The following is a 23,813-nucleotide window of genomic DNA, read 5'->3' as shown; positions in this document are numbered from 1 at the left end:
CACAATGAATCAGATTTACTCAAGAGTCAATGAACTCACGTTGCCCTCGGTGTCTTCGATGACCAACAGAATAGGACTCTCTAGCTTGGCCATCTTCCTGTACATACTGTTCAGACTGAATCCGTGTTGGCTGGTGCTGAAGACGAGGGTCCATAGGTAACCCTCTGCCCTGGCTGGCAGGTGCCGGCACAGCTGTTCTCTATGATCATCGCTGAGGATTTCTGTGGTGCCTACCAGGTCAGGCACGATCACGTCGTTGTCCAAGGAGGCTGCGCTGTTGGCATATAAAGCTCGCCTGAGCTCCTCGCTCATAGACAGCACCTGCGAATGGGCGAATAGAACACATTAGTAATATGTTCCTGCAGCTGAAGTTTTAAGGGAACATCAAGGCTCGAAAAATCGATTTTCAGATTTTTCACCTTTTTAGAAGCTCCCTTTTTTATGAGCTTTTTCTTTCCTTTTTAAGGAGTTTCTCTACTTAAGGAGCTCTTCAGAAAGGTGTCTACCAAGTCAGGACTGGTCACTGAGTTCATCGTACTTGATTAGGTTTCTCATAGATTAGACTATCATAATAATTGAATATAATAGTACAGAATACATTCTAGGGTATCCATTTCGTTACAACTATTCCTACACGATGTACTCAGCAACACAATTTTTTAAATCATATACATATATTGAATCATATATCGAAGAAGATAGTACTAGTTCAACTATGAGGATTTCATTGGTCTCTAAACCTAAGTCTAACTCTAAGGGTGCGTGTCCATCTGAGAGTCTAACTATCGCAAGCTACTCTGAAGAACAGTGGTGAAAAACTCTGAGGTGGACACGTACTCTAACACAGCTAACACATACTACTTTTACGCATTCAGGTGTGTAGTGTTGTAATTGTTAACAGTGTATCAATGTTAGAAGCATCGTATTTCCTGAGTCAAAAGTTTCATGAATTAGTCAGTTTTTTCGAATATCTTTTTATCCTTTTCTTTCACCCATAATCAAACACCCTATATAAACTCAACACTGCCCAGCGAGCCTACATCGCGAGGACATTATACTGTCCCACTATGGAGGAAAACAGTATTTACTAAAAATCTTTTACTCCCATTTTGCATTAAAACAAGAACTAGAGTGTTCAAAAATGTTAAAAAATGTGAAACACTTTTCACATTTTCCTACAGTTATTGTCTTTCTCCATAGTTGGACAGCATGAAGAGGCATTGTCTAAAACTTTCCATTAGATTATATTCTTTTTTTCGCAACAAGTGGCACGCGATGGTCGCGTGCGGCATTATTCTCCTCGCAGGGTCTAATGTGAATCACATTTGCACACCTGTCTTGAACAATAACAATTTCGCGCGGTTGTTCCCCCTGGGGATTACGGAGTACGAAGCGTCCTGCTTCCCCGCAACAGCTTTACATCTCATCCATTAATATTACGAAATTTACATAACTCATGCGAGTAGACAGCGACGATCCACGCGTAAGCTTTTCCATCCTGCATCTCTCGCGAGGCAGCGAGATGTTCTGCTCGAAAAGCGCAGAAATATCATCCGACGTATGGAAATTTCTCGTTCCCCAAGGAAGGCTTAGATCGAAGCCTCGAATGAGTAAATCGATTCCATAAAAAGAGAGAAGGAATCTTGGAAACGATTCAAGGATTACATGTTTTATTAATAACTCTGTCGTTATGTTGAGCATTCTGAGACTCGTATTTTCGTTTGATAAACTATGCAAATGACATGTCGCCAAAGGAATGATGGATCGACTGAAAGGACTGTATTATCTTTTAACTGTAGTATGATGCATTTTCGAGTAATGTGAGAATACCATACACTTTTGGCGAAGACGGATTCATTTCTATGGTCAGTGAGAGATCCAATGTTTATAATTTTCAATCATGGAGAATATTTCACGATAAAAATGCGACGCAATGGGATGTTCATTTACATTTATGATAAAACGAGTTAATTTGTGAAAATATTATGCAATGTCAGCAAATAAAGGTACGCCTTTCAATTTAGCATTCGCTTCGCTGTAGTTTCGCATAGATCATTGTTGCTCAATGTGTCATTAACAAGTAAAAAGATCGTAAACGTGATTGAATGTTGTTTGAACTTTGACATTGTGCCAGTAAAATCGCTTAATTAAACTTGAATATACGTCACGAGGTAGGTTTGTCTGATGCAGTTGGAATGTAATTAAAGTCAGAGCTTTTAATTTGTTATCTTGACAGATTTGTTACTTTGTCAAGTTTTTAAATATTGAAGGATACAAATGTTCAAATATTCAATATTTTAAATGTTCAAAATTTCAAAAATTCAAAAATTCAAATATTCAAAATTTTAAATATTCAAATTTTCAAATATTCAAATATTCAAATATTCAAATATTCAAATATTCAAATATTCAAATATTCAAATATTCAAATATTCAAATATTCAAATATTCAAATATTCAATATTCAAATATTTGTGTTTTTTGGAAATTTCAAACTATTCGAGAAATTACAATATATAAAAACTGAAATTTTTGCAGGTTCCAATTCGCAAGAATTTAAATATACAAAAAATCCTTAACTTTTGCAGTCTAGGAATTCAAAACATTCGAACTTCAAAATTTTCCAACATTCGGCACTCGTTCGCATAATACACAGTAGGTTCTAGATGTTTTCGCACAGTATTACGTTTGCGTATAAATATTATTGTGGAAGACCATTTCCTTTCCTCTAATTCTTCAAATATTTAATCGCCGTCGATGTACATCGACAAACAAGAGCCGGTGCAGCGAGTGTTTATTGTTCGCATGCAGTTAGCGAAGTGTTAATAGCGTTTAATGCCGATAGAGCCAATGGCTCGGCGATCCTGTCGTCGGTTTCGCATTGATTACACTGGCGAGAGGCGACGCGACGCCACGATCTCGCGATCAATGAACGTCGTCAATGGCGATCTGCCTTTCACGAGGGAAGATAAACCTGGCGTCGCGGTTCTATTCCCGTTTCTATTTACAAACAAGACGCGTTTATCCTGATTTTTATGCGTCTACACACGCGTCGATTAAGACGAGGTCGCATTAATCGCATCGCCCTGTGTTGACCAGACGATCGAGGAGTTGGCTAGCTGGTCGAGAAAAATACGAGGTGATTCGATTTTGATGTGAGAAAACGCAGTAAAATTGGGTCGAGGGAATTTTATCGTCCACTGAATTTGAAGAAATGTGAAATAGTGAGATTCATTGTGAAAAATGAAATTTTGTGTGCCCTAAGTGAAGAAATAACTGTGGACTTGTAATTAATCTTTGACTACTGATACCCAAGTTTTGGATACTAATTAATATGAATAGAGATTAAGAGGAGTCTGTTAGAGTCTGATGAATTAAATTAAAGTAAATAATTAAGTACCATAATTCTGTTTTGGCTTTCTATTTTCCCATTCTAATTCTATTTCAGATTGCAGTACCCTTATCGATCAGACGAGAGTTCCACTAATGCCACATATTTACATATCCATCGATGGTCGTGTGCTGCGAGAGCTTTCACCATAATTACAAATAAGATTATTTCATCGAACAGTAATGACTCCAAGTATCCTACCCTCGAAAGATTCGATCAGAATTAATACGCTGACCAGTTGTTCTCGGTACCAGCGTAAACACGGGGTCAAAAAGAGCGTTATCTACTTTTTACAGATTTGTTCTACAATCTGCATGTTTGTCTCGTCAACAGAAAATAAAGAATACGAGGGGAACGAACTGAGCCTTCGAGTACCCCTTCGTTAGAATTCGAATGCACGTCGAGTCCCCTGCGCGGCGTTTATCATAAAAGCTTCCTTGACCCGTGACACTGTCCATTATCTCGGCCGTCGCGGAAAATATTAACGGCGTTCGATCGTGTAGAGGAAAAAACGCCTCTGACATTAGTCTGTCAGCGATAACAGCCCGAAGAGGGCTGCTCGACGCGGTCCATTTAGGATGCAACCTTCTCGTAAACAAACTTTACGCTCTGTCGATCGTGACGAAGCGTTATCTACCTCTATTGATACAATGATCGAATGAGAGACTGTTCTTTCATGATAGCTCCCTATTGTTACACGTTTCTGCGATCACCACTGTTTGTGGCTGCCCTTGTTAATCTAAGAGCTGTAGTTGAAAACACCGAGGGAACTTGTTTCGATATTTAAACAACGCAGTAATTGTACTATCAAGGTTTCCCATTTTTGTTCTTTCTTTTCTTAGGGAGGGAAACCAGGGACATGATACCTCTTAGATTTGCATTTTGTGGTAAATAGTAAAGGGTTCGTAATAAAAATGAACATTGTCAATTTTTTCCTGTTTCAGAAAGGAAAAACAATATTTTAGGATTTTTAATTCCTGTTCAAGACACTATATTATACATATTGTGTTTTGTGATAGTATCTATAGATAGGTTCTATAAAGTCTTCCCGAGTGTCGCTTAAAAAAAAGAATCGTGAAATCTGAGGAAGATTGTTTTCCTTGAATGAAGTGTTAGAGTGAAAGGGATAATAATAGTATGCATATGTATTGTATAGTAGACTTGGCGAACCATATATATATAGAGGTCATTTGACAAAAAAGAATTTAAAGATATTACCAATTTTAGGGGTTGCACGTACGTCTCGTTAGGTTTTAGGATTTATTTATAATGAAGCCAGTATGAAATTCTTGGGTCCAAATTGCTGGAGGAAGGATTTTAGAAAGAGTTGAATTTGCATATTTGAAATATCGCATAAGTTGTACTATTTTAAGACGTGATTTTTGCATGTGGCTTTAACATACTATTATACCTATTCAGTAACTACCCTGATTTGCATTCGGAATAGTAGTATAACTTGAATAATTTCAATACTGAATATCTGACATATTTGGTCCAAATTACGAGTCAAGAAATATGTTTATTCTCTTTGTGAAGTACTTGAACAAGCTTCGACTTAACTCCTTAAACAAACTTCAACCACTCGAGTATCACATGTACTCCATCAATTTTCAAACACCCACAAATTTGTCCAAACTCTCAAGTATTCATTAGCATATCTGGAAAATGTCAGACACCGAAACAATTCCAACATTTCAATCCTCTTAATCAGACTCAAGTATTCAAACACTTCCACTATTGGATTACACACGAAGTCCCCTTAATCCTGTTTGTCATATTCGAGCGCGCAAGTGTAAAGATTGAATCATCCTCGGTAACAGATTGTTTTCTGTCCACCGATAGCCACGTTCGCGATTTCCATTTCAAATATTCAGATTACCCTGCTTGATCCTCTTACCGAGGCGTCACGGTGGATCAATCGATGTCATAACAAGATTTCTCGGTCACAGAAGCTGAGTGGACCATCAATGCGTGCCACCAGACACACGATAACCGAGGTCGTGGGTAGCAATCGAGATGCAAATCGGAAAAAGCACTCGAAATGACGTATTTATGATTTCATGCAAACCCAGTAAAAGGATGATCAGAGTCATTCTTATTTCTCGCTGTTCCTGCAGCCCCTATTATATCGAGAAACGACGAATACCTCAGGGATTTTGAACATTCTATGCAGATTCGAAAGCTCGTCCATGAAGTTCGACAATTTACGCGGAATTCCTTTCTTCGACTTTGCATTCGTATAATTCGCAGGGGAACAACTCTGTGCTTCTTTTTTTCACTAACAGATTCCTCCCAATGGGTCTACTGTTTACTCTGACCCAAAGGAAGGTAGGAAATATAAATTTGTTCGAGAATGATAAAAAACTAGTTAATTTATAATACATCTGTTATTCAGATCTCGTGTTCAAATATTTCTGAACGAACGACCACGTGTGAAGCAACTTTTGTCTTCTCTCTGTTTTCAACGTCTGTCTTGCCTATTAAAATACGATTTATGTTTCACACTGGCTTCGAGGATCAATATTTTTCCATCAGTCGTCTATCAACGAGTTTGATGGGTGAAAAAACCCATCAGTGGTAGCTTTATTTTTAACTCGAAGGAGAGTCGCGATTGCCTTTGTCGTTTTCGGTGGAAGGTCGACGCGATCTCGATTTAGGATTTCTCAGTTTTCGCGATCGACCTCGAGGACGAACACAGCTTCACTAAGGATCCTCGCGCGTCGAATTCGAGCTGAAACGCTGTATGTACCGTTTTCCTCTTTTCTGTCACTGATCGCGAACGCGACTCGATGGCGACGCTTCGCCCACGATATTTCTCTTGGGACTGGTTCATGAATTTCAAATCCCTTTTGTGCAATAATTATGGTGTGCTATCAGTGCATTAGTATGCACATTACATGCTACATAATTGTTTAACATTGTGTTATCGCTGAACGAAGGTTTCGAGAAAAAATTAAGACTCAGTTTTGTGGAAGGTCTACTTCATTTTTTTTAGACAACTGGACTTACTGAATATAAATTATTCTAGAAATTTCAATACCTAATGTGTTGATGGTTCTATAGTTCTATGATCCGTATGTGGGACAGGGACATTTTAGTGATGATTTTTGTGCCGATTTTTTTGAGATTCTCATAAAAAAGATTCTTTGCTCAAGAAATTCTACTGTCTCCTATTTACATTTATTTAATTTCCTACCGCTAAAATATTGTTTTTTTTCTCCGTTTCTTAATTAATATCGTTAATCGTTATTGTCTAAATGAATGTTAGCCAATAGGAGAAACCCAGAGCTCAATATCAAGTTTCATGAGAGTAATTTGATCTGAATAGAGTTACAAGGCTACGTTCGCAATATTTCTTGTTACCAATGTCTATTTTGAACTAGTATCAGTGCAATGATCCATAATACACTTTTACTGTATCCACTCGTCATGTATGCATAAGTGTTATTACTATCTTAGGGTGTAAAGTTCAGACATCAATTGTCAAGGATTACAGAATCAATCGAGGGTCACAGATACCTCTGATAATATAAAAAGAAAATCATAGTAAATATGGAGATATAGTTACTGTCTCACCGAGAGCATCCTAGACGAGTGTTGGAACACATAATTAAGAATTGGACAAGGATCCATGATCATGATGGCAGATTGCTTGAAGAAGCCTCTTGTTATCAATTGTTACCACTGTGTCTTCAGATACCAAACTCCACGCAGGGAAGTTTCACCAAGTAAGTGATGAAGATGTTGGACCTTTCAGACTCAGATTTTGATTTAAGTCACTATCAGTCATCGATTCTTCTTTTATTAAAGAAGAGGATCAGAAAATTCTGTGCATTTGAAGCTGAATTCCTTAAGAAGAAATTTCGATGGTATTTCACTGATAAATTCCAAGGATCTCCAAGGAATAATAAAATTCTTTCAGAGGACTTCCAGAGGTCTCTTAGAGGTTTCTCAGAAGTCTCTTAGAGGTTTCTCAGAAGTCTCTCAGAGGTCTCTCAGAGGTCTCTCAGAGGTCTCTCAGAAGTCTCTCAGAGGTTTCTCAGAGGTCTCTCAGAGATTTCTCAGAGATTTCTCAGAGGTCTCTCAGAGATTTCTCAGAGGTCTCTCAGAAGTCCCTCAGAAGCCGCTCAAAAGCCCCTCAGAAGTCAAAAGAAGCACAATGCTCATAAAAAATCCTTATTCCTCCAATCAGAACCACTGCTCTACACAAATAACTGTTAAAAACTCAAAGAAACCCTTCTAGACGATCTCCAAAGAGTTGCCAAAGCTCCCAAAGATCAGGACACGCTCGATAGGTCCGTCTGACCCGATGCAACGATTGGTACTGGAAATCGAAGGTGACTTATCCCGAGTAATATCTTCGAAACGACCATCGGGACTCGGGAAGTTCGCAAAAAACCATTCCGGTCGGCCAGTTTCCTCCCTCTCTTCTGTTTAATGTCAAGTACACCGCGAATTCCGCTGGGTGTATCTCGAGGGACTCGCCGCGGCCTCGAGAGTATTATTCTCGACCGACCTTCGTTGCAACTTCGTTTGACAACGATGAGACGGTAATAAACCGCGGGAAGCGGCTTTCGAAGGTTCGATTCCGGTTTCTGATCGGCCTTCGCGATCATAAACGGTTATTGGACGAGGAAACGGACTGTTATTATGTTTGGTAGCGAATACAAATTTTTGTTAACACTGATAATGTAAACACTAGCATTTCATTAGAATGCCAAATTTTTATAACATTAGATTTCTATTTTTTACTGATAGTGACAGGTTTGAATATTAACTCTATGCATTCTGCGCTTGCATCTCATGTTTTTAAAGAAATAAATAAGCTAGATTGAAAATAAATTATTTCTGAGACTCACCAAATAATTGTGTCTTCACAGAATCCGACAAAGTCTGTTCACAAATTTAACAAAAATGCTACTGTCTTTTTTCTATGATTCTATGGCATCATTCGTGGCGTCGATGATCACGTCACTACTAGGTCTGTCTAACGCCTCACAGAACAATGTTTGCCTACGCTCGTCAGGATTTGCATTTCTGATCAGTGTCAGACCCGCCGCGGGTGAAGACCTGTTACCGCTGAATTAATGACGCGATTATGTTCGTTGCAGGTTTTTATACTCGTTCGCGGCGCATTCCCTCCAGCCCGAGAATACAATTATAATATGAATATCGGTCGAGCTGTACCAGTCTCCGAATACCGAACTCATAAAAAGATGCAGTTGATGTAATCGCTGGAAACACGTGCGACTTCGTGAGAAGAGTAGAAACAAGAAGCAACAAGTAATAAAGGAGAACTCTTTGGGGCTCTATTGAACATTGAACAGTAGATTGGCTGAGACTGGACTGGAGAGCAAAAATGAAAATACTCGATTTTCCTTTCAAATGCAAAGTGGAAATCGAGTGCTTCGTAATATCGAGATCTTGCGATTGACTCTTTGCGCGCTGTTTTAGAGAGTTTTCAGTTCTAATTGTTATTTGTTTGTATTTTTCTATAAGGAAATTATAGACTTCTAGTTTTATGAATAAGAAGAGTAGTCTTAATTTTTTCTTACAACTAAGATTATAAAAATTGTTCCTCACGTATATAGGTAGTCTCTAGGTGATGTAAAACATACATATAAATTCATAGAATATTGTAGATAATTAGTATTTCTCGTAGGCGTTCGAGAGAGTATTTAACAGACATTCTAACAGAAAAAATTATCTCGACCCATGCCATCTATTTTTATAATTATCGCTATCAATCCACCAGAAATGGTATTATCCAGATACACCACTCACTAATTAGAAGAACCACCATTACATGAGTCACTGTCAGCGACCATAAAGAAAAAAGCGATAATTGACCGCAGCCACGCTGTCTTGGCCAGCGGGACGCTTAATTGGGATGTTAATCGAAGCAAACAGCAAATTACCAGCTCGATCCAGAGCGAATCGATCGCGATGCATCAATCACCTTCGATTACGAAATGACAAACTCCCTGGCTAGTTCTGCCCTACGAGCACGATGAAACATGATGACTTGGGTAGGTGTCTCGGTCGCATGAAATTATGTAATTAGACGATACGTGTCGATTGCTTTCGTGCCTTGTTCCAGGTCAACGAAATAATCGGTACGTCCTACCACTGTCCCCTACATTACGACGATTACGCAATAATGTCAATTCGTACGATAATTGTCTCAATTCTTCGCGAAACATGAAATTTTCTGCTAAGCGACTGGTAAAACGTGGTAAGATATAATAAGGTGTTCTCTTTTGTGAGGAACTTGAAAGCTTTCTGCTTGGATTTGTGCTTAGAGAGAGAGAGAGAGAGAGAGGAATAATTTTGAATGTGGGGTGTTACGATATCGAGGGTTCAATTATGTAAGCACAGTTGGACTGTAGTAGATGTCCTCGATGCTCGTTCAAGTTACAAAATGAAGATACTGTGACACGGTGGTGAGTCGTTTGAAAGAATGAAAGTGTAACAAGTACACAAGTTTGCTTAACAATATTCCTTCACACCATAAAAAATATATAAAATAGAGGAAAGAATTCTGGTCAAAGTTGAACTATATTCTTCTTCTTCTTATTCTTGTATGTTGATTCTATTCTCAAATTACTATTTCTTTATTTTAACTATAAGAATAAATAAATAAAACAGTTCCACCTTCTGAATGTTCTCTCCACAAAAAATTGCATCGTGTATTTTACATTTATTTTCTTTCAGCTTCAGAGGAATTTTTACATTATTCATTCTACGATTCACCACACACCAGTCCGTATTTGTCGATTTACCAAATGTCACCAGAAAAATTGGTCGTTGGATAGCTCGTAAAAGGCAATAAAATGAATCCCAAGTTCGCTTAAGATTCAAGGCGACCAGGAAACCGCGTGCATCCACGGGCGAAGGGTGACCACGCTCGTTATTGGCAGTTTCGCTCGTTACCCGTAATAAAACGTGTGTACAATACCCGAAACTCAGAGACGGCGAAGTGTCAATAAAACGGGGCCATTATCGACAAATCGAGACTATTGAAAACCAGAATCCACTTTTGGACAAGGAATAAAAGAATTCTTCTACGAGTCCCAAATTAGAAAAACGAAATGAATTATAAAATAATACAATACCTATCAATTATTCCCAATTCACACATTTAACTCCTTTCTGATAATACGTTGTTAATACATCGTTTTGCAAATATTGATCCAAACCTCAATTACTCTGCGAACCAACGACCCCAATATATTCTCCATCGTTCGAGCAACCCCTGTCAACTCTTTCAGGTTCAGTCAGAAAATGAAATTTAGCAATTAAATTTTATGAAGCGGTACAAATTGAGAGCTGCACAGTAACGAAACAAAAATACTAAAAAAACTCGTATCATCGTGCCTGAAAGAGCTGCCTGTGTTTTTCTTTTTTCCTCGTAGCTCACCTCGTTAATTAACGCCCTGATTACCAGTGGACCAGAGACTGAAACGTCCCGATGGATCGATTCGACGATGAATTCGCGTTCTTCCTCGAATTCGAACAATGCGACTTCGACGGATGGTATGAAGTTATCGCGAATTTTCTCGCGCTCGACTCCTATTTTAAGCACCACCGTCGTCAGTTGAAACACGTCCAGGTTGTTCGGGACGGTGCCAGACGCGTGTCGAAACTGAGAACTTCGCGATATACATCGTTATCCGTCGGTCTCAGTAATTAATGCCGACGCGTGGACGGGTAATTTATATTTAAAGAAAGCGTGGGCGTGTACTTTGCTTCTCTACGGAAGAGGAACATGAGCTTTTACGAGCAGAGCTTAACAGTAGGAGAACTAGATAGCTCCAAACGACCCATTCGTAACGTCTCAAAAATAAGAAACCTTAATTTTTTATACTACACACATTGCCTTCAAATATCTCTAGAATAAGTAAAACAAGGGGCGAGTTTCATGATTGAACTGTGGGAAGATAAACCAAAATCCAAACAAAATTAACTAACATCCTTATCGAATACCTCAACATCTCTCTTCTTCCTCGTTTGCTGTTACACAATAGCTATAACACCTATATCACATCTTCTGTAACTCTAATTACAGTAAACTGAGGGGGGAGAAAGAACAAAGATCACTGACCTTACGCAATTAGAAAACATCGAGTTTATCAGGTAAATAAGAAACTTCTGTTGCTGTTGGAGTCATAGTGTGTATAATTTTATTATTCAAATAATTAGAAAATAATTTTCTTTCCCTTTTCACAGTGAACTACCCTTCCCCAATAATATCACTGTTCATAAATTTCATTCTTATAAAAAAACTCGTAGCTTTACAACATAAGCAACCTTTTTACAGAAAAAGAGACGGAACTTTCTCGATTACCTAATAAAGAGTGCATTGGTAAAATGATTTAGAAGCGAGCAAACTGGTTGAGCAAACACAAACGATAGGGGTCCACTTTCCTCTGCAAGAGGGGACACTCGACCCTTCTAGAGAATTCCACCCCTCGAAAGGAAGCGTCTATGTAGTCCTACGTTAATTCATGCGTCCTCGGTCCACTGCCTCTAGTTATTTTACACTCAGGCACCCCTGCATTCGTCTGTTTATGCACTCGCTGCACTCGTTGCACGTACACGCGAGTGTATCGTTGCATTGCGTAACCTCTGCGGGAGATTGGCCGAGTTTTACGTGTGTATCGAACGCAGACGGATTCTGTGAAAGGTGGACCTAGGTGCGGCCAAGGACCGGACTCGTGAGATAAACAAGCAAGCTCTCGCTATTTTTCTAAATACTTGATGATTATCATGTTTCAACAAACATTTTTATCATATAACTGATTTTAATGCGTCAAGTTGGAGTACATATTTACTTCGTTATTTATTTAAGATTTATAATATAGTAGTTTAGAGTATAAATATGTAGTATCTATTGAGAAGGTTGATCTCGAGTTGATGCATAAATTCGTGCGTTACTCTTGCCTTTTTTCAAGAATTTTTGTGTTGTAAAATAGCTATAGCTTCTTTGTTCCATTTCTAATTATGATATAGATAAATGTAGTAAAAATGAAGAAGTGATGTAGTATGAACTTATGCATCAATTCAAGAGTATTGGACTCTTTCGTTTTTAGAGAAAATAGGTCCAGAAATAGCAAAATTGATGATAGATCAGAAATTCATGAGGTGTGTGAAACTTTTAGCGATTGAAACGCACGTGTACGTGCTAACTAATTTTTTTGAAGTAAGAGTAATCTGAAATCGGACTAAGAAGGGAACAGAAAATGAAGTGAAATCTTAATATAAGTATTGTTTACAGCATAGATAGTTCGAGGACACGTGGATACTGAAGAGTTGAAGCTTAATCAGAATAATTAATATCTAGACTCGCCTTCTCGTAAAAAATGAGATAACTATATTTATAGCTATAATCAAATCTAACCCACCTAAGGGGTCCACTCAGTGAATGAGGGAAAATCTATAAAGAGAGAACTGGAACTGTTTACCAAGTTCGCTATAAATGGAATTCCTTATCTACCCTCCTGCATGAATATTTATCGTATTTGTTTCCCAGACCCTATTTTTCGATACGGTCTTACACGTGGCAGATTTACCAGAGAGAACGTGAGCTATCGTCAAACCAAGTTCTCCGTAATTCAAGCGTGTTATTGGCTTTAGGAAAGGCAATTTTAAAAATGTTGAAAATTTAAGAATAACACACGTTTTGTCTTAAATTGACGTTTCGATTTTTGCCTTGAGAAAGTATATAAGATAATGGCGACACGTGGAGTTCGATAGTCTCTTATAACCTAAATAAAAAACTTAAATCAAACGCAAGTGGTAAATTAAAATCCATGGTACTACATAATCAAAATTAGCTCCCAAACCTCATTGTCTCAAGGAAATCAAAGTTCAACTTTAATCTCAAAAAATATTTCAAAGCTCTATTAAACGTCCACATAAATTATATACTGAAGTTTCAATCAATAACGAACTAATCTACCCAGAGACCTTTTTTCCAGAATATGTCATCCAGACAGATCAATCATTATCGCCAAGTTCTACAGAAAAAAAAAAAACAAAGAAACAGATATCGTATTTACCTTCGTCTTCTGCTTGAGAAATTTCGAGATCTTGGAGATGGGATTCGGAATCTTTGGCCTCGGCATTTTGACTAGATTCTTTAACGCCCGACGTGACAAACTTTCTTCCACTTTCTTGTTCTCTCTTCTCGTCGATTACACTCGCTCACGCCAAGAGACAGTTTACATTATGCGTTCGCGCTCGAACGTGGCTCGAGGATCTCACTACTATTCGATCGCTCGAACGTTTCTAGAAGCCGACAGAGACCAGGCGGTTCGCGGTCGACCGATGCTCGAAATCTTTCGCCAAACTGTCAACGTGCCACCCCTTCTCTCAGAATTTATCCGCGAGGACACTTGGCAAGAGGAGCTCAATGGAAATTCTTCGAAGAAAATCCTCTGCCCAAGGCGATGGGTCGACGTCCTCAACCCAGATGGCGAGCTGACAATTTCGAGCTTTCCCTTGGTTCCCCAGAAAAAGTACACAAATCTACCGTGCCCTCTGGCCTCCCTGTCGCGACTCGAAAATCAGCAGGATAATCTGTCTTCGAAGAAGTTGGCCCAGGACGATAATTGCACGAAAACAACGATTGTTGTCGTGGTGGTGTAGGTCAGCGATAAAAAAGTAGAAAATGTTCAGAGTTCTGTCGACTCGACTCGGGTCCTCTTTCTCGTAGAACTAAGACGCCGGGAGTTCGATTTCGACCAGCCTCGTTCCCCTTTTTTCTGGCTCAGAATCGATAGCTTCGGGACGCGAGATGCACCGCTTCACTTCGTCGATGACTGAAGCAACACTGAAGCTTCGCGCTTTCGGGGTGAGTCTAATACCCATTCCTGCGGGAAAAGTGGTGGGGAGGGGCTGGTCGCGCGAGAGGCGCCACCGCGCACCCAGGCTGCGCAGCACGTGCTTGCCGGCCTGCGCGCGCAGCTCTCGCGGGCCCTGTGTCACTTTGCGCTCCTGTTCTCTCTTTTTGAATGGTATATTAGCGGATCTTGTTTAATGTGTAAATTATCGAACGATTCTTGAGAAGTCGGAGAAATGTGTGGCTTCTATATCACACCTTTTCTGGGAACATTGACTGCTTTAAATATTAGGTATTTTAGCTATCTTTGTTAGTATTCTCTATGGACACTTGGCACAGTTGTTTGTAGATGAGTCAGAAGAAATAGAAAGAGCATTACTGTATATAAATATGAATATATTTACTATTATAGTAAATTGGAAGAAGAATATACCTTATACAATATATTATATCTTTTTTTTTAAAGAAGTTGGAGGTGTGGACTTCCCAGTTTTATAAACATGAAGAGTGTACTTTTTTTCACATGATTATGAGATAGAATATTATTACTGTCGAATTATGTGGCGTATAAAATTTATGAAGCATATAATTGATCGAAATAAAGTTGTGTTATTGTATATTACTATTTTATGTTCGTTTCTGGGTAGCTTATTTGTACAGATGTATGGTCAGAAGTGCGCTTTTTCTCCACGAAAATTTAATACCATTTGAAAACGTAAAGCTCTGGAGCTTTTACAGTTCTACTTGGTGTGGTACGTGACCGATCCAACGTGTAGGCAGTCACGTCCGCCTTGGAAGTTTAATATTTATTGCTTGCATGGTATAGAACAATTTTTGTTGTATTTTCAGATATGACTAAGTAATTGCATATTTTAATCACAATTTGAGATACCTCTGTTTAACTTCTACGAACTGTCTAACTGTTATTTCAGCTTTTCAAGAAAGTTGTAGCTTATGGACTGCTCAAACCAGGTCAAATAGAGGAATCGATGTTCACATTTGCTGTCTGCTGCAATTCAAGGCTGAATATATTTATTTACTACGGCAGGAATAAAGCATAAAAGATTGCTCTTCAATACAAGTTTCTTGCGTTTACTAACACCTTGCATATTGCGTCGCATTAAATTATGCTTCGATCCTGTCTGCACGGATCAAAAGGTCAAAGAATCAGATGTCATCTTTAATCAATGCACGAGTTCAGACTTTCGCGATGCGCGATACGAAGAGCGAAGCTGTAAATTGAAAATTTGAACACGATGTTGAGAAACACTGGACCTCGCTTCACATCCGGCGATGTTGATAGAACGCAATTACACGCGTACCGCGTGGGCGGAATCGTAGATGGGCAGAAATGGTACGAAGAGGAGAACACACCTAGTGTCTTCAAAATTTATGAAATGTGCTACACCAAGGAAAATTATTGCTCTCAGAGTTATTCAAACAATCATTTTTTCGTGATGACGTATTCAATAGATTGTATAATATGTATTCATAATGCGCATTTAAAACGATGAATATAAAAAAAGAATTTGACGAAGACAATTTTTCTGAAAAATATGCATTTTTTTCATGCAGTTTGATCAAAGAAAATTGTAAAAAAAATAATGTAGAAACTCAAAAGTATTTTAAATAATGAAATCGTGAAAAAAATTGATGAATCTCATGAATCGTATTTACTGAGCGTCATTTCATGCCTGCATGGAGGCACTTGCGATTGTCTTTTAAATCATCTCCCGCAATAATAATAATAAATATGCAGATTACGGGCATTAATATGCGACCGACCGATATAATCGCGGCGTTCTGGTTTATCGTCTCGGTTAAACAAACAACCAGACAGCATTTTACCACTTAAAATTATAGATAACGTCTGTGGTTAAATTTTCCATAATGTGCCTACGTGACTATCAACATCACGCTTGCCACCCTATCCGTAATAGATAAAGGAACGAGGACTATTGCTGACAAACATTAATCTTCTAGACTTCCAGGTAGTTTTCACAGTGGAAAGTTTCCAGTCAGTACAGGGTAGTAATAGAAAGCATGGTCCCCAGTTTGACCTGAGCAAAACGAGCAGGGGGTGACATTTGAGAGGGGTTGGGTTGTAGGGGAGAAATACTACAGTGGAAAGTTTTCGAGAAAGAAGCTCGCAAGGGACAGTAACAAGAAGAATTGAAAATGGACAAAAAAATAGAAATTGAAGTTTAAGACAATTCTCTCTGATTTACCTAATTATCAGAGACTGCTTCTTGCAAATTCATACCACCTAAAACCATCAGTGACCCTGAAGTACATAACGTTACCACTTTCCGACATATCTATATTTTCTAATTACTTTTCAATTTCTTAATACCATATAAACTATGAATTTCCAAGTATGTATCTTTTCCAAAAATCATGTATTCAACGCCTAAAAAAAGACTGATTATTTCTTCAAGCCTCGCTTTCAACCTCCCCTTTAACCCTTCAATTTCATCTCAACCAGCTTCGACCTAATTCCACTCCTAACTCCGCTAACCCAGACCAGCCTAAGTCGAGTCGACTGCATCTGAAGCTGCTGAAGGAAGAAAACTGTCGACACAGAAACAAGCCGCGCTTCTAGAACGCTCTGAAGAACCGACGGTTGCCTGTGATACGTATCTGACAAATCAGACGCAACAGATGGAAAAGAACCAGTCTGATGGAATGCATTTGTTTACTCGTTGCGGTGGTCCAGCGGTTGGCGCCGCGGTTCTCGTTCGCGGGTCAATTTTAGCGGAGGTGTCGGCTCGTAGCTAATGGAAGGAAGGCGGAATGTTGGCACGGGGCCGAGGCACCGCGTCGTCGGAGGTTAAACGGATTCCCGAGAGACGAGCGCGTCCTCGAATTGACGCGAGGCAACCGGGAGAGCGGAAACCGAAGCTCTTCATTTTTGGAACGACGCTGCGGGAGTTCATAGAGTTCAACCAGGCCTCCTCTCCCTTTATCTGGCTCCGATCGTGGCTCGTGAGAGCGATAAGGGGCGAGTGACCCACCCTGGAGAGTGGGGGAATGAAGCAGAGGGCGATTAGTTTAACTGGGAACCTTCTGATGTGTGTTAGCAGCGCTTATAATGTAAAAACATTTATATGAAGTCTGTACCTGAGAGCCAGGCTAACCTAAGTCTATTTTTTTTCAAAATTGAGTTTTTTATTATTATATTACTGCTTTTTCCTTATTTTATTAGAATAGGTATTTAGTTAAATTGTGTTAGAAAGGAAAGAAATTTTATAGTATGAACTACTTCGAATACTGTGTTAAGAAATGGGTAATCGTGTTTGCTTTTCGGCTGTCCTGGAAGATAATAAAAAAGGACTTGGGTTAGAACTGGCTTTCAGGTATAGAAATGCTGCCAACATGTGGAGGGTTCCTAGTTAAACTGATCAGCCTGTACAGTAGAACCTAAATTTCTGTTTCTTAGAAAAGGAAACGAAGTTGTAGAGATATTAAAATGTGGAGAGGTTGAAAGCATATGAGCAAACACTGAAATAAAAACAAAATTTTTTTACTATTTTAATACCTCTAATTAGTACATGTTCTCTTACAAAATTTCCTCAAACCCTCAGGAGCACATAAAATAAGTCTGAACCACGCGAAATCGATTATCTCAAGGGGTGTGTTAACCCTCCACTGGAAAGAATGAGGTCGAAGCGATTTTTGTATGATTATTTAAGAGGAAAAGACAAAAGTAGGAGACTGAAGTATAATAGTAGCATAATCTATTAAAAATTTCGTTTAGTAATCGATAAGTGCTCGTCTAACCCCTGTCTCCCCTGCCAAGTCCACGAATGGGAGTCACGCAAGGGACTTAGTTGAATGAAGAATATTTTCAGCAAACCTGACGCGATAGCCATTCACAGAAGTGTGATAAACAAAACAGGGATCTCGTGTGACGATTGTGGTGTCGTCGACCCGAACAACATCCACCCACAAGACTGATCTGGCTTTCAGCCTTCCAGGAGGGTGTGCACTGCACCTGGACTTTGCATATACCTGAGGGAAATTTACGAGAGCTGTCTCGTCTATTTCGATTGTCGCTGACGTCAATGGATTCTTGGTGAAAATAACCTTGACACTCTTGCCATACCCTCGGTATATCTACTAAGAGGCCAGGACATTCTTTGTTGGGGTAGTAGAAGGATTGTGATAGGGGAGGGATAGATCCCTAGAGAAGATCCTACAATCATGATTTTTTAATTTTTTTAGACTGTATTTTCATTCTTCTAATACTGAGAGTACAAAATAATCTTTATCGATAAGGAAAAAGCAGAGCGAGTTTCTACGTTAATATTTCAAGACGAAAATTTTCCTCTCTAAATTGCTGAGCCAAATGCCAAATTGCCATCAAATTTTCCACTATTAGCAGCGATTGGTATTCGAGATCGCCAATTTATAACAGAGTATTCGAGAAAAACGGATGTCCAAAGGAAAGATGAACGGGCACAGAATTCGAAGAACGCGGAGGGATATTTTTGCTGTGACGCTAACATTTTCGTTTGATCGATGGATCATTGAGAACCTCGTAAAAATAGCTAGCGAGATTCTCGTGACGATTGCTCTCATTGTCGCTACAACGAGAGGCGTTCAAGCACGATCAGCGTCTCTATTTGGCAAATGAAGCCACTATGAAACGGAAGTAGTGACGTGCTCTGGGGCTCTACGGAAATAAATTGGTCACAGTGGCATCCAACCAAAACCGTTTCCGACTCATTAACTTTGCCCTGATGATTGCTCAGCTCTTGGTTGATACGTGAGAGATTGCCAGGTTATTTCACAGAAAAGATATTCTTTTATTATTTACGTCTTTTCTTTCTTTAGATACATGTATGAATTAATCAAAACGGCCTTTAACATTTAAGAGTCATGAAGTTCCGATTCAATCAATTTTGCAAGATAATTATAATGTAAGAAATTCGATCGCCTCGTTCTACAATCTACCATTTCAAAGTCACGTGATTCTTATGCAGTTTTATGTACGCGAAGAAAACTTATAACGTTGGAGGATATCTGAGAGTCAGTGGTAGAAGCATAAAATTGTTCAAATACAGAATCTTATTCCAAGAGATATATCGCTCGTCGCCCAAGACAAATACTCCCACCGTTCTTAAATCTCTTTGCATCGTATGATTCTAGAGCACAGTGGCGGTGAATCATGTCGCGAAATCCGTCTAAAGTCTAATCACCAATATATTTCTACGGATTACTCTGCCAAGAGTGGAATCCACAAACAGTACATACATAGAGAAATATAAACGCATGCATAGTTCTCCATCGAAGGCATTCTAAAGAGAAAGGTGTGAAACATTGAAGAAGGTGTGTACTTGTGTCGTGTGACTGTCAAATAGAGTATACCAATAGTATAATGAATCCATAGACTTCATTCGAAAAAATGGATCGATCAAACAGGGATATTAAATGTGTGTCAAGTGAAATCACGCTTGGAGGAAACCTTTGAATTAAGTTAAAAAACTAAGAACCACTGTTCGACTATTCCTATCTCACGAGAAGTCCCCTGGAAAGCATTAGGAGCAATGCATTCCAAGGGACTTCTCCTGAAACACGAGCAATACTTCCATCCTCCACAGCTGATTTACTATCTAAATAGTTTCCTCCGCGCGTTACACAATGTGTCAAGGGCTTGACCGATCCGTCGATTAACTTGAGGCGACAAAGCGTTCGGGAATCGCGGTGGAACGATCAACAACGACAACAACGCGGGCTTGGTCGCGACATCGCGTGACAATGGTGCGCCTGAGACCCGAACAAGCGGGGAAGGTGTGACACAGAGTGGTGGGTGTAGTTAATCTAGAAAGGTGCAGAGGTAATTAAAACATCGAGCAATTAGGGTGCCTATATAAAAAACACGACTGACGAAAAAAGGGGGGATTCAGGGAATCGGTACCTGCGGGTCCTGGATCTGCTCGGAATCCGCCGACGTGCTCGACGTCTTCAAGATGCTGTACAGCTTTACGTAGGGGGCCTTGATCAGCTGTTAGCCAATATAATCGGCCGTTTTTAGCGGTTTGTTCGCTGGCTTTCCTTCTGGTTTGCCTTGGTCCTCGCGTCGATTTCAAGAACGACAATTTTGGGCTCCACAAGTTCGTAATTAACGAGAACCAAAAGGTCTTGGGAGATAATCTTCTCGAAGAGAGAAAATAATTTTCATAGTTGATACTATGGAACTAGAGCAGTTGAAGACTCGAGTTTTTGGAAATTTAGAACCCATCGAGGCGAGGACCAAGATTCTACAGTGACTAACGCTAGCCCTTCGTAAATGAAAAATTCATCGGCCAGAAAAAACAGAAGCTTAGAGGAGATCGAGGTGCGTAGAGAAAAAATGCTGCTTCACGATTGAAGACACTGTGCAATGAGGTAACTTAGACGAAACTGCGATGGGAGACGTGAGAGACGAAGCGGTGCGTTTGGCAACGAATAATAACGCTGGTGATGACGATGAGGGAACATAAAGAGAGAACGTCGAGGAACTGCGTTAACTTTTGAGAAACAGAACTATGATTCCTGGCAACGTTGTCGCGCGAACGAGGCGTAGGCTCACGCCTGACTGAGAGAGGGTTTAAAGAAACATGTTGAAGTGGTGGATGATGTTGACTGAATGTGAGAAAATCAATGGTGTCGCGTAGAATGAGATTAAATCTGTGCGAAGATTCATTACCACGCTGAAATCTGACGTGAGATAAGAGAATTCAATTTTCTTTCTTTCAGTATTAGTGTGTAAAAATCTGGGTGAAATACGCCTCCAGAATTGCAACCGGTGGAACACCTGCACAGATTTGGTGAGTCGATAGGGGCGTGTAAATGATCAACAGGTTGCCAGATATCAGGCGCTTATCACCCAGATCTTTTAAAAGTAACCCTAGGAATACTAAACTCTGGGCCTTCGAGTGGAAGTTTAATAAATAGTTTTCAGAGAATTTTTCTAGCAAGGAAATAGCTCATATTTAACCCTCAACTAGTATACTAATGTAGGTAAGAAATTAGTAACCTTCCAGTTCTTTCTTTTTTGCAAGTAATTTTTTATATAAAATACTAAAAGTTGAGTTAGTATAAATGCTTAATAATTATTAGTATTTCTAGGGTCAAAAGTTACATTAAAGTAGCTTTGAAAATATCTCGTTCTCCTCATTAAAGATCTTCTATTTGTCATCTCTATCCATAAAAAAAGTGTCTTCTTAAAACACACAAGTATTTAATATTTCAACACCTTCAGCGTAGTAATGGTGAAGAATTTCGACCAGTAAAATAAAACTATGAAAGATTCGATGATCCCTTGGCAATACCAAATATAAGACGAACAAAGTACTCACCTCCCATGACTCTCTCGTCAGGTCAGAGATCTCATCGCCATCCTGAGTACGAGCCTTGCCCTCCTCCGTCGTTTCTCCTCCTTCTCCAACTTCATGGGGCGATAATTCGGGCGACAAATCAGTGTCCGTGTCTGCGAGAACATAGCCTCGTTTCCTCCAATGTTCTTCATCGAGCTCTCCATAAAGAGATGGCACCCACGTATGGATGAACCTATACAGGTCGTCCACCCTGCAAACAATGAAAACACGTGCATATTAATCGACAAGGTAGACTTCCTTCTTCTTTCTTTCGCGCTGCATATTAGCTAAATTCGAGTGGGTGCACAGTAGAATGGTGTTCAGCCTTATCTTTCAGGCCTGATAACGATTATCGGTAACGTAACATCTAACACAGCACCGCTACTTTCTGCTTGATATTATTTCAAGTTCCACTATTCATGGAAATGTGTAAACAGAGAATCACAGAAATAGAAGAGATAATTACATCTATTACGAAGTCATATTACAGGCTATTCAAATATTCATGATGAAAAATTTTGCACAGACGCGGTGTATATAAAAAGCTGTCAGAGATGCGAGACGGAAGTAAAATATTTCCAAGCTGTGAAATATTTCTTCTCAAGTATTTCGTGTGTTTTAATCATGAAAGGAGGAAGATGTTCTAGAGAGATAGCTCCAGAGTAGCTTCTATTATTCATTCAGTTACACAATCCTTGGCAACGTTCCTCCTTAATAGAACTTTAATATTCGAGATTGTAAAATCGTAGGAATATTTGTAGCAAGCGCAAGTACCTTCGATGGACAAATGGCATGAAATTTCTCACTGCTGGCGACACATGTTGGTTATAAACAAAGTTAACGACGTTGCCGACGGCGTTCAGAGTCCAGTTCATTTTGCTATCGTTGCTCAGGCGTCTATTCAGCGACCAAGTTCACTCGAATGCGACCACGTCTCCTCTGCTCTGCTCCAACTTTCTCTATCGATACGCCTCGAATGTCGACGACCCTGCAAGGACGTTTCCTACTTTTCTGTCGTGATCCCGATGCCTCTCGCTCTTTTTCCCAGGCCTCCGAATCGTACGCCGCGAACCGCCTCTGGTTCGCTATTTTTAAACCGACTACGCTGCGTTTCGCGCGAGAAACAGCCTCAACCGATACTAATTGCGCGTTAATTCCTCAGACCAGCGAGCACTGAAGCAGAGAATCCAATGTAGCGAGGAACGAAATGAAGATTCGTATTGTTATCACTGAGAGAGGTGATCTTCTAGCTGTGATGTAATGAACGAGACTTCTAAATAGACACCTGTTGGGATTGCACCAGCGACTGAAGAAGAATTAGCGAAATGAGTCACCGCGGAAATGCGCGCGCTTATTACGACTATCTAGGCTGACGTAAGCTGATTGTCATAGAACGTTTGTTAAATCTGGTTTTAGGGGACTGGGCGGAAGTGTCTTTCACTGTATACTAGGGAGGTATTAATTGGTAGGGAAATGTATGCAAGTGAAGCTACGTGGAATGGTTAATGTGTTTATTGTTGGCTTGTAGGAAGTCCAGTAATTAAAATGAAGGCGAAAGATTGTGAGCGAGGAAGGTTGTTGCGGTTGAGTGTGATCAGAGATTTGTGTAATTGTTTAGAGAAGTTTTGTGATAGTCTTGGTTGCGTCTTTTATAGAGTTTTCATCTTTTTTATGTTTGTTTTGACAAAATAGAATGTTTAGAATAGTAAAAAATAAAGATGTTTACGTTCACATTTGTATATGTGAAGGTCATATATTGCGCATAATTTTTGTTATCTACTGACATTGTCTGCTACACATATGGCTATCTCATTATGTACGCGATATCAGGGACGTTGATACTGTAGGACGTATCATTTATCGTTTAATAATAATACACCTGCGAGTTCAAAAAAATTGTGACACCTTGGAATGAGAAATTAATAGCCTTACGCACGTGCAAAAATAGATTTTCTAAATAGAACATGGAAAATTTTTCTAGCTATAAGTCTATTTCTAGGTGAATAAAAGAGGGCTAGTTTTAAAGAAAGACTGGCGCCCCATGGAATTTTTTGTTTCTATGCTACTTAAACACATTAGAGTTATTTACTCATGCTAAATATATTAGTACCAGACCCCTAAGAGCAGATTAGAAAATAAATTTATCTTGCACCATTGAAACCGGATGGTGTACTCTTCTGTACAACCTGATACGTCGTAGTAGCTGAGGTAGCAACTT

General features: G+C 39.4%; 1 protein-coding gene and 1 long non-coding RNA gene across 11 annotated transcripts in view; one reads left to right on the top strand and one right to left on the bottom strand.

Annotated features, from left to right (window-relative positions):
- The window catches only part of Mtd (TLD domain-containing protein mustard), a 174,501-nt gene that overhangs the window by 3,489 nt on the left and 147,199 nt on the right, over positions 1-23,813 (bottom strand). For 7 of the 10 annotated variants that reach the window (XM_076378273.1, XM_076378268.1, XM_076378271.1 and 4 more), the window contains 3 exons: positions 21,578-21,806; positions 20,155-20,241; positions 40-321 (listed from right to left, as the gene is read on the bottom strand). In XM_076378273.1, the coding sequence (XP_076234388.1) occupies positions 40-321; positions 20,155-20,241; positions 21,578-21,806 (598 nt within the window). Of the gene's footprint in view, positions 1-39; positions 322-13,452; positions 13,583-20,154; positions 20,242-21,577; positions 21,807-22,369; positions 22,503-23,813 lie in introns of those variants that run through there. The other 3 variants (XM_076378276.1, XM_076378270.1, XM_076378277.1) reach the window with 3 other exon arrangements.
- On the top strand, positions 14,708-15,748 carry LOC143178954 (uncharacterized). Its single transcript, XR_013001881.1, has 2 exons — positions 14,708-15,054; positions 15,167-15,748. It is a non-coding gene; the product is annotated as an uncharacterized LOC143178954 (long non-coding RNA).

The sequence above is a fragment of the Calliopsis andreniformis genome, chromosome 5, assembly GCF_051401765.1.
Source record: "Calliopsis andreniformis isolate RMS-2024a chromosome 5, iyCalAndr_principal, whole genome shotgun sequence".
Lineage (NCBI taxonomy): Eukaryota > Metazoa > Arthropoda > Insecta > Hymenoptera > Andrenidae > Calliopsis > Calliopsis andreniformis.
The sequence above is the reverse complement of the archived record's forward strand: the minus strand, read 5'-3'. Positions and strand labels throughout refer to the sequence as shown.